This window comes from Phallusia mammillata, chromosome 2 (genome assembly GCF_965637545.1).
Source record: "Phallusia mammillata chromosome 2, kaPhaMamm4.hap1.1, whole genome shotgun sequence".
Taxonomy (NCBI): Eukaryota; Metazoa; Chordata; class Ascidiacea; order Phlebobranchia; family Ascidiidae; genus Phallusia; species Phallusia mammillata.
Genome location: NC_137253.1, coordinates 27,119,436 through 27,135,125, shown reverse-complemented (window position 1 = coordinate 27,135,125; position 15,690 = coordinate 27,119,436). Strand labels below are relative to the sequence as shown.

Here is a 15,690-nt window from a genome sequence, read left to right as displayed (position 1 = left end):
CCCACACGCGTGTTTGTGCGGATTTATGGTAAACAAATGTTGCGGTGACTTTTAGAATTTTAAGCACAAATTTTTAGAAAGCATTAACCCAACAATAAACATTTTTTGTTCGTATTCGTTTTGCACTATTATTGTCATTTAATTACAAAAACATTAAAAAAGAACGAAACAAATACTTTAATTTCTCTTGCTTTGACCCAGATATTGTCGTCCAAGGTCGGGTTTTAAACACATTTTTTTCTAGAAAGCTGTAACAGTTGTGTTACAGACACTTTAAATTAAAAAGCAATTTGCTACAAGTGTACACATAACAATTTGTTTTTCATTTAACTTTGTTTCGCAAAACCATTGACCTGTAGTAACCTCTCAGGGTGCACACGCCAAACGACTGTTTGACCTATTGACACCGTTTTCAATAGCACGCCGTCCTTACTGTTCAACAACACCGTTTAACCTAATTTATACATGCCTTGAGTGTTGATTCCTAAATTTGTTGCCAAAAAAACGCTACGTTATGACGAAAGAAAGTTCTGAACTGTGTTAGTAATACCTACTAGTTGACCTTAAGTAACCCGTGGTCATGCGGCGGTCGACCTGACAACGCTTATTAGGTTTAAATCACGTCATAGGTGTGAAACCTTTGCCAAAACTGAAAATGTGAGTGATAACTTAATAAAACGAAACAGCATTGCTGTGCAAAACAGCTGATTTCTGATCACCAAAACGACGTCTCGTAAAACGTCTGTCCGACGTCAAGCTGAGCCCTCCTGCTGTCGTAAACCAGTGAGTTACTCTCTTGGGACTTCTGCCTACAGTGTCTTTCTTGACCAAACGACCGTTAGACACATTTACGTTTCGGGGGCCTGTGAGTGAACCGCTGGGTAATTCGGGGTCAAACTTCTGGAGGATCAAGTTTGGATTAATAACTAACACATGTCCGAATTTGAATAAATCTGAAGCATTCTTTCTTTACCAACGGAGCGTTACAAACCAGTGTTAAAAATTTTACGTTTCGGGAGCCTGTGGGTGAACCCCTGGGTCATTCAGGGTCAAACTTCAGGAGGATCAAATTTTGGTTAATAACTAACATCTGACAAAATTTAAACAAATTTAAAGCACTCTTTCTTGACCAAACGCATATAACAAACCATGTTTTAAATATTTTGCATTTTGGGGGCCTGTGGGTGAACCGCTGGGTCAATCGGGGTCAAACTTCAGGAGGATCAAATTCGGGCTAATAACTAACATCTGTGCAAATTTGAATAAATTTGAAGCACTCTTTCTTGACCAAACGCGTCTAACAAGCCAGCGTTAGACAGAAAAAAGAAATAAGAAAAGAAAAATACGGACAAAAACAATATGTGTCCCCTTCAGGGAAGGGGACCCATAATAAACAGGTTACATCATCGGTCATATTACCATTTACAAAAGTGGTAATGCCTGCAAGTACACTGTATATGCTTTACCTATCAACTGTCACAGACAACCATAAAGTAGTTATAAACCATGAAAGTTTGTAAAGTAGTAGCTGGTAAAGCTTTGGCAAAAACAAACCATGTGGCCAAAAGAATCCATTTAGATGAGAGTCATGACACAACAATAACATTTCAATGTAAAGCATCTTTAACACTGTGTTTGTCTTACCATCAGCAGATAAAGCTTCTCTGGTGTTTTTATCGATGCAGTCTAAACACAAGGTGGCGAGCTGGGGTTCATCAAACAGTCGAGCTTGGGTGAGCAGCATAAACGCATTGTCTGGACTAAGATTCTTCTTGAGGAAGTCGACACAATGAGACTCCAATGCGGGTACAGCATATTTTTTGGCAGTGTATCTGATTATAGCAAAACAATAGAACAGATTAGTCAGGGTTCCCGCATAATTTTCGTTTGTAAATTCCATGACTTTTCCAAAACTTTTTAAGAAAAAAACCCCCAAATTTCCATAACCTTATTCGAACAAAATCGAGCTATTGCCACGGTAAAACTAGTAAAGAGGCTTTGGTAGATGCATCCAATTTGCCGCACTTGCAACGAATATACACACGTTACGTAATTTGAAATTTCTATATCTATCTGGCATTTTCAGGGTAAAACAGGTGCCAAATTCCATACTTTTGCAAGGACTTTTTTGAAAGTTGGATTTTTTCAAAACTTTTCCAGGTCTTAAAAATGCAAATTTAAATTCCATAACTTTTCCAGTTTTTCCATGCCCGCAGGAACCCTGATTAGTGATGGGGCGATACCAGGTTTTGAAGCGAGTACCACATGTATATACCTTCGATGCCGAGTACCGAGTACGATTACCGAATACTACTTACAAATAGTGTTGTACTTAGTTGTGTATCACTGGCTAATTTATCTGACGTGGCCGGGGTTCAGGCGCGTGCACACGCATGCAGAAAAATATAATCTCCACCTGATACTGAAAAAAATATACGTAACCTGGCGGAACTTTTTCCCGATTTTGCGCTGTCCGAAGCAAATATTGGCAAAAAGTTGCCCGTATTCTTATGGTGTAAACCGGCCTTGGGTATCAAACGTTGGTATCCAAAACTGAGATAAAATATTTCAATACCGAGTACGAGTATCGATACCACAAAAATCATTCGATACCGAGTACCGAGTACTCGTCCCATCACTAGAACAGATCATGAAAAAAGAATTGGTTAGGGTGCACCAAGGGGCTAAACCAAAAAAATAGCTATAAATATGAGCACTCCAGCAAAGTTTGTACCTTCCTTTTTTACCACATAATTAAGTATCTATTCTTTACAGTAAGAAAGCTGTTACTTACAGGGTGGTCATGACAGTCTCTGGCCCAATGAGTACTTCATCTGTGTAAAGAAATCTTAAGAGAGCGAGAAAGGCAGATGGTTCCACATCAGGCAGTTCCACTTCATTAGATTGTGTTGCAAGAATACTGTTGAACATTGCATCGAACACTGCACTTCCAACCGACAAAACAAACTGAAAAAGAAATCAACTATTTCATAAGGCAATAAATAGTCCATAACATGAAAAATTGGTAAAAAGCAGCTCTAGTAAAGGAGAATTTAATTGATACTACATAGTTAGCTGATACTACTATGCTGTTTGGCTCAATCCTTCGTAAATGGGTCAATGTATAACTAGTGTTCATGCTTACCCTGTGAGCTGGTATATGTTGGGATGTTACTCCTCGTCCAACAAGAAAATGGACATCAGCTTGTAGCTCATTATTGAAGAGATACTGAAAGCGTTCTTTGATTGTGGCCTTGGTAGCTTGCCAGTTATACAGTGGGTTTGAACCAGGTCTAAGGCCAGGGACATCAGGACTTAACGGTGGGACTGCACGAAGTTGTGGCCTCTCCACTCTTGCATGCTGGGGATTTGCATCTGTTTTGAGCAACAAAGTAACTTTATTGCAAATTGTGGTTGATTCCTATGTGGTAAACACCACTAGCTATATTATGCCAATATAAGTAACTAAAAAATCAGTGCATCTAAAATATAATGGATCACTTGTACACCCTTATGTCACTTGGTGTACCTTTATAATGCTTGGTGCACTTTTATATCCTTTTGTGCTCCTTAAAATTACTTGCTGCACTTTTATATCGCTATATTGGATCGCTTGGTGAAGCTTTATGCATGTTAGGGTGCACCTACAGATATTAAGGTGCACCAAGCGATGTTATGGTGCACCAAGCATTGATAATAATAATGCACCAGGTGATCATGTATGTTTAAGATAAACATTTTACACAAAAACCTCTAAATTATAATTCACACTCAAAGTCAAAGATGAATATATATATATATTGGTTTCCAGTAACACAAATCTTACTGCGATTTGGAATTCCAGCAACAGCTCCAACTAGCGGCCTTGCTTCTTCTGCTGCAGGTGCATTGTTACCATTATTTCCTCCAACAATAGCATAAGCTATGCCAGCAGGAGGCTCTCGGACATTGTTGGCACCAGCATTGGCACCATCACCAGCATTAGCCATTAAAAGCCTGCCAGCGGGACTTAATTTGTAACAAAAGTGATGTTCTGAAATGGTACAGGAACATTCAATGTCTACACAATAACTGTAATACATTTGTTTAATTTTGCTAACAACTGTTTATTTAAGCAAAACAAGAAAGGTTGCATTTATCGGATTCATAAGCATGTTTTCTCTATCTTAGTAGCACAAAAATAAAAGTTTCATCCATGAATGCAAGTGTATGGTATTTTGAACTTCATTGTAATGCACAATAATTGTCTAAAATGCATGAAAACATTTATATGTTGTCAAAAAATATTTAAATTATCATTTCTAGTTCTCGAGCATAGTCAATCATTTGTTGTGCAAGATCACCAGAAGGCAGTGAACGAACATCATCATTTTGCTTCGATGTATTAAAGTGGAAGCACTTATCACTCTCAAGTTTCCAGCCTTTCTTAGTAGCATAGTTATTCATTTCTGCTTGGTCTTCGAAATACAACATTCTGAGTGCCTCAGAAAATAATATATTTTTGTAAGATTTCTCCATGCATGCAGCAATTTCATCTCGAATGGTACCAAGCAAAATGTCAATAAAGAAGTTATAGCTTTCTGCTGGGACATTTCCTTTAGCCAAGAACAGTTTATTGTAGTTTCCTTCCATAAGATACTGTTCAATTGCCACTGGATGCTTTATGTATTCATTATTTTGAATGTCAGCTGCTGGTAATCGTTCCAATTCAGTGTGAAAGTCTGCCACACGATTTTGAGCCAAAAGACACAACAAATTTAATCCCAAAAGTTCTTGCTTGTACGGTGATTCAAAAATGCCCACTTCAGTCACATAATCAAGATAATAGCATTTCAACTGAGACATATACCTCTCAAAGGCGGGTATGTCTTTTTTACGAATACTTAATTGAGCTCCGATCTCCAAAACGTTTCTAGCCAAAACGAACTCCTGGTCGCTGTACGAATTTTTGTCTGAAGGCAAAAACTTCAACTGCGTTAAAGCAATTTTCAGATTTCGCAAATGAAGACTGCACTTTTCCAAATCTGGTGTTTTCTTAGCGAAGTCAGTCTTTAATGTTTCGTACATCTTCGCTGCCTCTTGCAAACGGGACGGCATTTTTATTCACTTTAAAATAATCACAAAAACAACACAGAAAAGTTCGTAATCTCTTGTTTAATTGTTTGGCAGAAAACGATGACAAAAATTCACAAGTGTTGGATGACATAGAAATCAAATAATTTTGTTGGCGATTTTTACAATTAAATTGAGTTATTACGCAGTTCCACACCTCTATCCATACTTGAAAATTTGAAACTTAACTGAAACTAAACATTATTTCTGATAAAGTGCAAGCTGATGTAGAACTACCAGCTACTTTTGGGGTCCAAAGAAAAACAAGCAAAAAATATCATAATATTGCTGAAGTTAACAAAATTTAATTACAAAGAATAAGTTTAACGTACTGTTAAATTGTTAATTGAAATCAACAATTATCGCAACTGAAGTGTCACAAAGATGCTACGATAAGCTAAGTAAGTATGGTTCTTTTCAAAAGTGTCACATTAGTACTACACTCTGCTTTCTGTATCGAACCAGTCTTCATGGTACACCATTCACTATAATTGCATTGGTTATTCTATTTTACTGGCAGTGCTGTCAGTTACAACAATGCAAAACCTATGTTCAATGAAAACTTCTTTTTTTGAAAAAAAGTTTTAGTGGCAAAAAAGATTAAATCAAGTCTGTATAGCAGTACTACGATGTACAGAAAATCAAACACATTCTTTTACTTAATTCATAATTGTGAATTTATTGATATCAGTTAAAGCACAATGATCGAACACAGAAAACTAAATAGCATAAGTAATACGTCATACCAACACTAATAGGGCACACAAAGGTCGCAAAAATATAAATGGTTTTGGGCAATGTAGCAGACACTTAATGTAAGTGCAAAATAAATACAAGGCATATTTGATGTCAAATTTCAATCATACGACTTCAGTATAAAAGTTTTCTCGATAGCGGATTCTAAATTGAATACAAAAAACACCACTATAAACCAAATATAAAAGTAACTGTCCACTTAAGTAAGATGAATTCTGGATAAACTATAAAAATACACTTGCAAACACAACAATATGAGCACAATAAATCTCATGAATAATAATAATTTGCATAGGATTTTTTTCCGGTATTGTTTGGATAATGACATAATTGGTTCACTCGATCTGTAAAAATTTGACTGCATAAAAAAGTTTATGCCAATCAGGACTTAAGTGAAGTTCAAAATTTATGATTAAAAATGAACAAAGTTGAAATATTTATCACAAAAATACAACTTAAAAAGGGCCTATTCCATTGTTTGTAGTTTTGTTATTAATACCTTATAGTGCTCCAGTTTTAATTATGCCCCAATCAGTTCAAACGCTAAAAATCAGGTATTTTACACCAATTATTTTTTTGTTGGGCCGAAGTGTAAAAGTTAACATTTGCACATTGATCGTTTGAAGTTACACCACATTGCTAATGATCTAAATTATAAGGTAGCTCATTATTAGGCAATTGTAATGCCATACTGAAAAGGATTATACCAACGTTTTTCTCTGTGTCTTTAACTCTGAGGTAAAGTATTATACAAGTGGTTCACATACATCAGTAGTACAGAGGATGGGGTGTTTAGAATGTTAAGCATTTCCGAAAATAGTTGGATACAAAAGTACACCAAAAACATTTGATAGAAACCTAAAATCATTGGTGCTGTTCTTGGTTTCAGAAATCTATTCTGAATCAAGAACATATGTAGGCTCTTGGTTAATGGAACATCAAAAAATGATTTCTTCAGAATTTCCATTTGAAGCCAAAGTGTTGCTTCTAAGTTCATTAGCAACCACAAGACTTCAAATTATTGCACATCACATCTTGTAAACAATGGATTTCATCCTTGCAACACAGTCCAGTCAAATTGGGGGTTAGGGGCATGGATTAAGGATGGGTACGGGGGTTCAATCAACTGCCAAACGCCCAAATCGGGGAATTCTTCAAGAACCACTGAGCCACAGTAGGGAACCTGTTTGTGTATGACAAAATTGGATCAAAAAACTTTTTAACACAAATAAATTATTAAGATAAAAAATTGAGTGGGCATACAACATGCTGGCCATTTTCTTTTGAAAATTAGGAAAACCACCAATAAAACTGGTTGAAAATAGCAGAAAGAACTGCAACTCTTAAAGTTAAAATACAAATAAAGAGTTCAAAAAACAAAGCTTCAGTTAAAAAAATGTCACATAATGCATAAAAGCTTAAAAACCAGAAAAGTGGCTTTTCTGTATATTGTCAATTTGCATTTTCCATACCTAGACACACAAAAAATTCAGGGAAGGGGGCCTATAATTAGCACAAATAACACAGCTTGCGAAGGACCTATTTGCAGAAACTTGGTTCAAGAGACCACATCTTAGGCAAGAAGGAAGTCCAAGGGTCAAACCAATGACTCACACTAATGTGCATAATCAAGTTTCATCTGTCTTACCTTTGTCACAATGCTTACAAACTCTGGCATAGCTCGGGGACTTAAACCCTGAATCTGTCTTGACAGACCATCAAGCGAACCAGCATGTCCAACTATCATAATGTCTCCTGCAACAAAATATATTGAAAATAAGTTACTTTATACATAAAATTTTGTAAGGATAGAAAATCTTTTGTAAACACCCCAAACTATTTTACCCAACGATCTCTAGTTGGAAGAAATTTGTCATTTTTTAAAAATAATATAAGAAAATAATGTAATTTAACAAAAACAAGACATTGCAAATAATGATCTAGGAAAACTATTTTCACAAAAGTGACATAGCAGGGCTATTGCATCAGCTAAAAAATGCTTTATAATGTATTGCCAAGTATGACAACATCACCATGAGTTTCTTTGATGATGCTGCTTAGAAACTTGTGACCACGTTTGAAGTAGTCGGTGCAACGTTCATTTAAGGGCATGTCATCTGGTTTGAACTTTGACCTGTATGACTTTTCTACATTGATGCCAAATGTTGTAAGGGAATTTGCATCCAGAAACTTTGGAAAACTTCCTGCAAATATTACACCATTGTATTATACATGATACTCTTAAATTCGTTATATATTTCAGATTATATTGGCATATAATGTTCTAAATTACATTCAGTACAATGTAAAGCTCAAAAACAGTGGAAAATTGAATACATGCCGAGGGAAATAGAAATTGTGTAGGTCAACGGTGCATAAATTGTTGTTTTAAGTTTTACTCAAATTTCAAAAATCATAAATTATTTAGTCAAAAAGTTAACTATTTTCAATCAAATAAAGACAATTATTGATAATGCACAGCATAAAACATCATCATAAAAATAACATAGGCGTAGATTTGTGTAGATTAAAAAAACAAAGTTTGCTGTGCGAAAAGCAAACTAGTTAATGGTATTAATTTTATTCTCCACTTTTTTCAAGCCGTGTTCTCAGCAAGCCTGTGTACATAAAATTCTTGACAATCCACTTGGCAGTAAGACATATGGAAACACCCACACTTCCTTATAGTTTAGAATTGTTAATCAATACAAAACAATAGGAACTTATTCTGTCTTTCCACAAACCTCCACTCCATTTCATCCACTCATATAACCCGAGGTCAATTCGAATTGGTAGTTTTCGGTTTTGTTCCATACCTTAATAAAACACAATGTATCTTTAATTGTACCATTGGGTGTTATTATTTATGTGAAATTGAAACCAAAAGGTCAAGATTTTTTTTACTTTTTTCAAGCTGTATGAAACAGTAACAAAATCTCCAAACAAATCAGAAGATAAAAAAGACTGTTATTTGTAGAAACAGTTTGGCTTCGAAAAAAACCGTAGGTTACATTACCAACACATTTTACATCACACGCAAGCAGGCCATAAACAAACCAAACCTATATGTTTTGTAATATCAACACAATGATACTATGGTAAACCAGATTCAGTTAATCCAGATCTTTGCCTAATTCAAACAAAACTTGAGGTACAAATGATTAGTAATGTGGTAAGGCTTTAACTAATTGACTTTGTATAAACCAATCCTTTCTCTTAACATAAACAATTTTTTTGATCCAAACAGGTCAAGATTAACCGAGGATTGCTGTAATTTGTTTAACAATATAACATAACTTTTAAAAGTTCACGAAAAGCATTATGTCGTTCTTCCTTAAGACCTTTATGTTTCACCTTCACAACATCATTAGTTCCTTATTAAATAGAACATGATTCGTACAGTTTATAATAGTCATCATCCACCAAGGAACGAGCTGGGTGATTCTGTTTTTAAGTTTGAAGTACAAGTATTACTTTAAAACATATTCTAACTATTTACCCTGCAAAATTCCTGTGGCAGTTTGAAGGCATCGTAGCGATGGACTGGAATACACATTTTCAATTGAAACTCCCATTTGTTTGAGGGCTTGGCCTGTCAGAACCGCCTACAGAGAAAACAGTGTGTTATAACATCGTACAAGATTTAGTACACAGGCAAGGAGTTTCACTTTGTCTGTGTGTATAACACAGTAACTAAACATTGCTATTACTTAAAACAACTACAGCCCTTTTAAAGGTCTCTTGAAAATATTCTAGGGTATATTGAAAATACTGTTGCCCAAGTTTTAATATTTTACCAACTAAACATTTTTTGTCAAAAAAAAAACAGTTCGGAAGAGATTATACATTCTTGGACAAGTAGCATTGTTGGATAAAATAAAGTTACTGTGTCACTTAGAGAACAGCTTTCTCAATACCATGCAGAAAGGATATTTATTTGGACAAATATTATGAGAAAGTAGTCAAAAGTTTTGCTGACCTGATGGACACCCATTTCGGTAATTGGACTGTCGTGGACAAAGTCTTTTGGGCCTCCAGGTCGATTCGGCAATTTTCTTGGCATGTTAAGATTTTTGCGGATATAGTTTCCTAAAAATAAGTGTAGTAAAAGACATTGGATACATGGTACTGTGACATAAGTATTGTGGGAAAATGGGAATTTTTTTACCTTTTTCGTCAAACGAAAGTTGAATCCACTGTTTTCCAAATGTGACATCTACTCGCTCGCAATGCCGGAAAATGTATATTCTTCTTGACGATTTACTTACTTTAGGCAAAAGTGAAGTTTGACCCTTTGGTTTTTGCACCTGTACCCAAAAATAATCCATATTCTCAACACACACTATTATACAGTACAAATGATTAATAATGTTGGAAGACTTTAACTAATCAACATTGGTTATTTATGTTATTATATAATTCTTTATGTCCAAACTGGTCCGAATCAACCATGGTTTACTCAGTAACTGTAATATTTTTAATTAATTTGCATTTTTAAGCAATAAAACTGTGTTTTTTCATATTTATTGGCCCTGTTGAGCAGTAAACTGCAAGGACTAAAATGTAGTTCAGCCAGAAAACATATTGTTAAAACCAGGCCTAAAGAAATAAATTACATATAATTAGCATGTAGATAATTACCAACTATTCAAAAGGCTGACAGCACCATACAAACTGTTGCCTTAGGTAAAAATAATTGAATGTAATTTGCAGCTATAAAGTGAGGGACAAAAATCTACAAGGGTGATCTAAAATGCAAATTTTAAATACAAAGACTGCATGCAAATTACAATTAGTTTAAGGGGTGCACAAACCCTAGGTGAAATTGCTCATACATGCTAGTGTGTAATACATTCTAACTTAACTGGAATCCCTGTTCAAAACCATTGAAGCTAGGCAAGACTCGTCTGCACATCTATAAATTTGTATCGAGACAAAAACATCAGAAATCCTTACAAATTTAATCAAGAAATTATTCCCAATTCTCTCGACTATAATTGGTTACACAAAATTGCTGTGATTTTATAGAGGAGCAACTGACATATTTTTTCCTCACATGTATTTTTTAGCGTTTCTATTTTTCCTGCATTCTCTTATCTTTTAATGCGTGTTTCTAGTAAATTTGGTGTGTAAGGCTTTTAAGTGTGTAATGAATTTGTTTGGGACAGTACCAGTCTTTTTGTATTTTTCACTCTTATTGTGTTACTGATGGTGCTTTCTTAAATAAAGAACCCAACAGCGTATAACTTTAAAATAAACATTTCTAAGCTCAAGGTACATGAAAATATAATTTTAAACAGTGCCAAACTTTGAGAGAAAAAAACAGTTCCTTTAACAGTTACTTTTCTCGATTTTATACAAATGTGCTGATGAAAATAAACAACGCCTATTAGCTATAGTAAATTGCCAAGCATAAAAATTAATACAAAACCTGTGAATTCTAAACATGATTTGTATCTACTAAGAACACCTTGTTTACATTAATACTCATTATAATGGAAAAGTTGTTCGTAAACCTGTTTGCCGACTATTTAACTTTACCTGTGCATAGACGTCATCTTTAGGTGGCCGAGGTGGTGCATCGGTGCTGCTTGAGTCTGTTTTTGAACTATGACCTTGATCCTCAGAGTTTTGTGTTGTTGAGTTCTCTGGGACTGATGCCATGTTCTGAAAATAACAAAGTAAAAAATATATGCATATTTGGTGATGTATAGAAGTAGAATCATTCTAAGTTAATAAGCCACAATATTCTTTGTATTTTTTAAATTATATGTTAATAAATAAACAATTTTTTGCAAAATAAAACTAGTTTTTGAGTCAACTAAATAGAAAATTAGTCAGAAAAAAAATTACCATTTTAGAACACACATACACATTTAATCATCATTGAATAACACATTGTACTGCACAAGCTTACCAAAACTTGAAAAAGGTACCTTTTGTAGAAGACTTTGAGTTGATGAATAACCAGAAGTATGAAATTCATCAGCACCTTTGGAGTAACGACGCATTAACTTTTCATCCTTACTTGCTTTTGAATTTCCCACCACAACAAAGTTTCTTTAAAATTTGTAAAAAGTTTAATGCAATGCCGCACTTGCATAGCTTAAACGTATTGCCTTTGGCAATAGCAAAAAAGGGTGGACTGTTTATATGTTTACAATCCAGTGGTTAGTAAAAATTATATACTCCTTACATATAACACATGCTAATTTTAATGGGATTAGTGATATTAGGATTGGATTCACAGATACGATTGAAGAAAAAACTCCATTCATAAATTCCTGATTTAAATTACACATTGGACATGGTCATGTTCTCACATCATAGCCTCTGGGTAAAATTTGTACTGGGTAAAAAGGAGAAATATGACTGGTTATGCAGCTTGTAACATACATTAACTGAAAGTGGTTGTTTTAATTCTATCACTTCATATCTTATTTTAAACCAGTGATACTTAATAATTCGTACATTGCAAGATATATCTGCTCAATATCCATCATTTACTATGCAGTACCAACTACCAGAAATATATCCTGCTTTAATATATGTGTGTTAAAGTGCTTGCTCAAGGTTGAGTCTGATCTTTTACAGACCAAAATTGATTCAATTCCATGCTGTTGATATAGCAGTAACGTTTTAGGACCTTGCCACATTATAAGACAAGCACAAAAAAAAAGAATTATTTACTTGTGCATTGTCCATGTGTCTGTATCCGTGGATTTATTTGTATGTGACGCTGGAAAGAAACCACTACAACCGGTCATCCATGATGTACCATAAAACCATCCTTCAAAAGTGGACCTAAAAAGTTAATTGTAACAGTATAATTTGATGCAACACAAGAGTGGCATGTGAGGTATACTAACTTTGATAAGTTTGCAACATCTTCTGGGCCAACAAAGATACAATCTCCGTTAATTAACTGCAAGTGACTGTCTGATGTGGGCGTGTAGGGATACAAAACACGTAGAGTCTAAAAAAAATATATAACCAGCTAGGAGTGACAATGAGTGTGATTTAGATCAAAGTTTCGTAATGCTATGATTTGCTTCTTCTGGTTTAGTCATTCACAAAGAAGTAGATTATACATAATAGTTAGAACTAGAGCTAGTTACCTCACAATCGCCGAATTTGGGATCTTTTGAGTAAAGTCTAATCTCCCATGTAGAAGGCTTCTTTAGATCAATCTTTTTAGCAAGGGCTTCCAGTTTTTCAAACTTGTTGGCAGGAAATTTGTATGCAAGAGTAATATGTAACTGTTTGTTGCTGTGTGACTCCACTTTAACGTCTACAAAAATGTTGATAAAAATCGAAAAAATTAACTAGAGTGCATAAGCTGGCTACCTGGAACTTTTTGAGCTTCTTCGGCAAAATAGTCTGAAAGTTTTCTGAGAAAATTTGCCGCACCATCTTCAAGAAATAATCCCACATAATTTTGAGTGGAAAAATACTCCAAATCAAACTTGGATGGATGAGGTTCCTGCGTTGCTCGGTTGCAAGCTGTTTTCATTGCTCGTACCAACTTGGATACATTTTCATCTGTACACTAAAAACATATATATAATAATGTCACAACTACACTAACTGCCCAGAAAAAAATACCTTGCAAATACAGATACAGACAATTTCAGTTTAGTGCAATATGGTTAATTACACATTATTTTTCATTGCAGACTGAACTCCTGCAGTTGTTAGTTAAGAAACAATTCTTGGCTGTTGCATATTCTTGTTAATTACAATAAAGAACAAGGACTTGCTATTAACAAACAAATGCTATTTAATTATTATTAAAATGAACAAAGTGCTGTTTTATTGAGGATAATTATTAGGTTAAAACAAAATGCTTTTATATTTAACAACTGAGTAACGCATAATGGTAGTTAGTATCAACCCTTACACAATACATGTGAATATGTTCAATGATGGCATTTTACCTTGAAAAATGAGCACATAGTAACATGAGGAAATGAGGTGTGAACACCATTTCTACCACAACTCATAAGTGACTGTTGCCAAAATTCTTCAAGTTGTACCCCCAGTGGCCCTATTCAAAAATACTAAAAGTTTATTTACGATGACACAAAATAATTTTGTTACAACTTTGCACCAAATGTTTTCAAGTCAATTATAGCAGGAAATAAACTGATCCGAGAAAACCATGAGTCATTTAAAACACTCTGCTTTACCTGCAGGACAAGCATAGAGAATAAAATCCCTTGGAGTAATCTGATCCAGAGTGGGGTCCTTGACATGCGCAAAAATCCTGAAATCATCAAAATCACAGAACATTGGTTTTCATAAAACTAAAACTAAATAAACAAAACTTAATGAAGTTCTAGAATAACAAAGGTAAATATGCAAAATGTTGATCTATATCTTTTAACAAATGCAGTAATAATATAACACACAGCATTATGAACCATGTTGATTTGGTATTTTAAACCTAATTTAACATTAAACCCCACCCTCTTTCCTAACACCACGATTAGTCATGATCTACTGTGCCATTCACTATTTTGCGCTACATTTTCGGCTTAGTGATTGTTCAGTGACAATGGCAATGGCGACACTGTTGCCTTTTACCAAGCGAAATAAACTCAACTAAACTGTGATACAAAAAACATACACTTACCAGTCACATGCAACTTGGACACCAGCATCTCCAGTGGCTGCTAAAGCTTTTAATCTGTAATGAAAAAAAAAACTTAATGTTTAGATTTGAAACTGCAAAAGATACAAAACCTATTGCTACGCACACCACAAACGTTTTACACTGCAAAAATCAATATAACATGGACAATGGTAACACATGGAGCACAAAAAATAACAGTAAACCAAGGGTGCTGCCAGCTGGTTAAATACGACCCAATGAATATATGCTGTGTGGCATATATGCTTGTATACAAGTTATTTTTTGTTTTTTTAGCAGATAAATACGCCTGGTGCTACTTCAATGGCATGACAATAAAATGACCCCAGAACCACATGTAAATTTCACTATATAACTCAATACCAGGCTGTTTAGTACGCATCACAGTAAACTTCTGTTATGCAAAGGTTCGGTAAACGAAAAACAAAAATATGTACTGAAAGTAACTTACGCGCGTTCCTTGGGAAAACCCATACTTAACAATACTTGCAAAGAGGATGTGTTACGTAGCAAAGTATCGGCTGCATTTTGCTGCAAAAACAAGGCTTGTTCTTCAGTCATTGTGGTTGGTTTCCAAACTCAATGCCAGCTGCGCGCAAACAGGAACACAAGAAAAACTAACCAAGGATTGTAAACCGCCAGCAACAGCGGATATCACGGGAATTCCCCTTTTGTTTTGTTCTTACAAGGAAATCGAGCAATTTTTACATGCGAGCTTTTGTAATCGTTCTGTTTTTTAAACGATTCTGTGACCTTTTTCTCCAACTCTAGCAATTGCATCTTTATCCTATTTCACCAATACCCTTTTCCAAAATTGACAACCGTTTTTACATGAATCTTAATGTTAATGGGGCGGAACTGAAAACAAATACGATCGTCTCCATTGCGTCATGCAACCGGGGTATTTTCAGTGCTTTCTGGTGAGAAGCATAACCATACCGAATATTTATTGGCATAACGACTATCTATGGTCAATGCGTGTGGTAATCAAACACGTATGCAACAACATGTAGCAAATTAAGTGTCGCCCGGCTGTAAAAATTCGTCGATTCAAACCGTTTGAATAAGTCGCCATTGACGTATGCTTGCAGGCACAAGGTGACGTACAACGAACCAGGTTAGGTGACAATCGGTTTCAAACGCGGAAGCATTTCAGTATAAATGACAGT

The 15,690-nt window shown here is 34.9% G+C and overlaps 3 protein-coding genes across 3 annotated transcripts; all 3 read right to left on the bottom strand.

Annotated features, from left to right (window-relative positions):
• Positions 1-1,462: 1,462 nt before the first annotated feature.
• Positions 1,463-4,082, bottom strand: LOC145213218 (BTB/POZ domain-containing protein 2-like). The gene is made up of 4 exons (XM_080081451.1): positions 3,827-4,082; positions 3,146-3,375; positions 2,795-2,967; positions 1,463-1,832 (listed from the first exon to the last, which is right to left on the bottom strand). Exons 1-4 carry the CDS (start codon positions 4,080-4,082, stop codon positions 1,463-1,465), a joined length of 1,029 nt encoding a protein of 342 aa, XP_079937577.1.
• Positions 4,032-5,210, bottom strand: LOC145215634 (26S proteasome non-ATPase regulatory subunit 8-like). The gene has a single exon (XM_080084362.1). It carries the CDS (start codon positions 5,095-5,097, stop codon positions 4,288-4,290), a length of 810 nt encoding a protein of 269 aa, XP_079940488.1. The 5' UTR covers positions 5,098-5,210; the 3' UTR covers positions 4,032-4,287.
• A 551-nt stretch (positions 5,211-5,761) lies between these two features.
• Positions 5,762-15,273, bottom strand: LOC145215631 (ubiquitin-associated and SH3 domain-containing protein B-like). The gene is made up of 17 exons (XM_080084357.1): positions 14,973-15,273; positions 14,504-14,557; positions 14,058-14,134; positions 13,806-13,915; positions 13,216-13,417; positions 12,987-13,159; positions 12,738-12,844; positions 12,559-12,672; positions 11,805-11,928; positions 11,410-11,535; positions 10,037-10,175; positions 9,848-9,957; positions 9,368-9,473; positions 8,613-8,684; positions 7,902-8,072; positions 7,517-7,623; positions 5,762-7,051 (listed from the first exon to the last, which is right to left on the bottom strand). Exons 1-17 carry the CDS (start codon positions 15,080-15,082, stop codon positions 6,920-6,922), a joined length of 2,034 nt encoding a protein of 677 aa, XP_079940483.1. The 5' UTR covers positions 15,083-15,273; the 3' UTR covers positions 5,762-6,919.
• Positions 15,274-15,690: the final 417 nt, after the last annotated feature.

What these genes read in the sequence shown, in the direction of transcription:
- LOC145213218 (XM_080081451.1), bottom strand. Translation starts at nt 4,082, where the DNA reads ATGTATTACAGTTATTGTGTAGACATTGAATGTTCCTGTACCATTTCA. An exon ending in TGCTGGAATTCCAAATCGCA is followed by an intron (nt 3,376 to 3,826) that starts GTAAGATTTGTG and finishes TGCTCAAAACAG; the next exon opens with ATGCAAATCCCCAGCATGCA. An exon ending in GAGACTGTCATGACCACCCT is followed by an intron (nt 1,833 to 2,794) that starts GTAAGTAACAGC and finishes TGCTATAATCAG; the next exon opens with ATACACTGCCAAAAAATATG.
- LOC145215634 (XM_080084362.1), bottom strand. Translation starts at nt 5,097, where the DNA reads ATGCCGTCCCGTTTGCAAGAGGCAGCGAAGATGTACGAAACATTAAAG.
- LOC145215631 (XM_080084357.1), bottom strand. Translation starts at nt 15,082, where the DNA reads ATGACTGAAGAACAAGCCTTGTTTTTGCAGCAAAATGCAGCCGATACT. An exon ending in TCTCTATGCTTGTCCTGCAG is followed by an intron (nt 13,916 to 14,057) that starts GTAAAGCAGAGT and finishes ATTTTTGAATAG; the next exon opens with GGCCACTGGGGGTACAACTT. An exon ending in CCGAAATGGGTGTCCATCAG is followed by an intron (nt 9,474 to 9,847) that starts GTCAGCAAAACT and finishes TTTTCTCTGTAG; the next exon opens with GCGGTTCTGACAGGCCAAGC.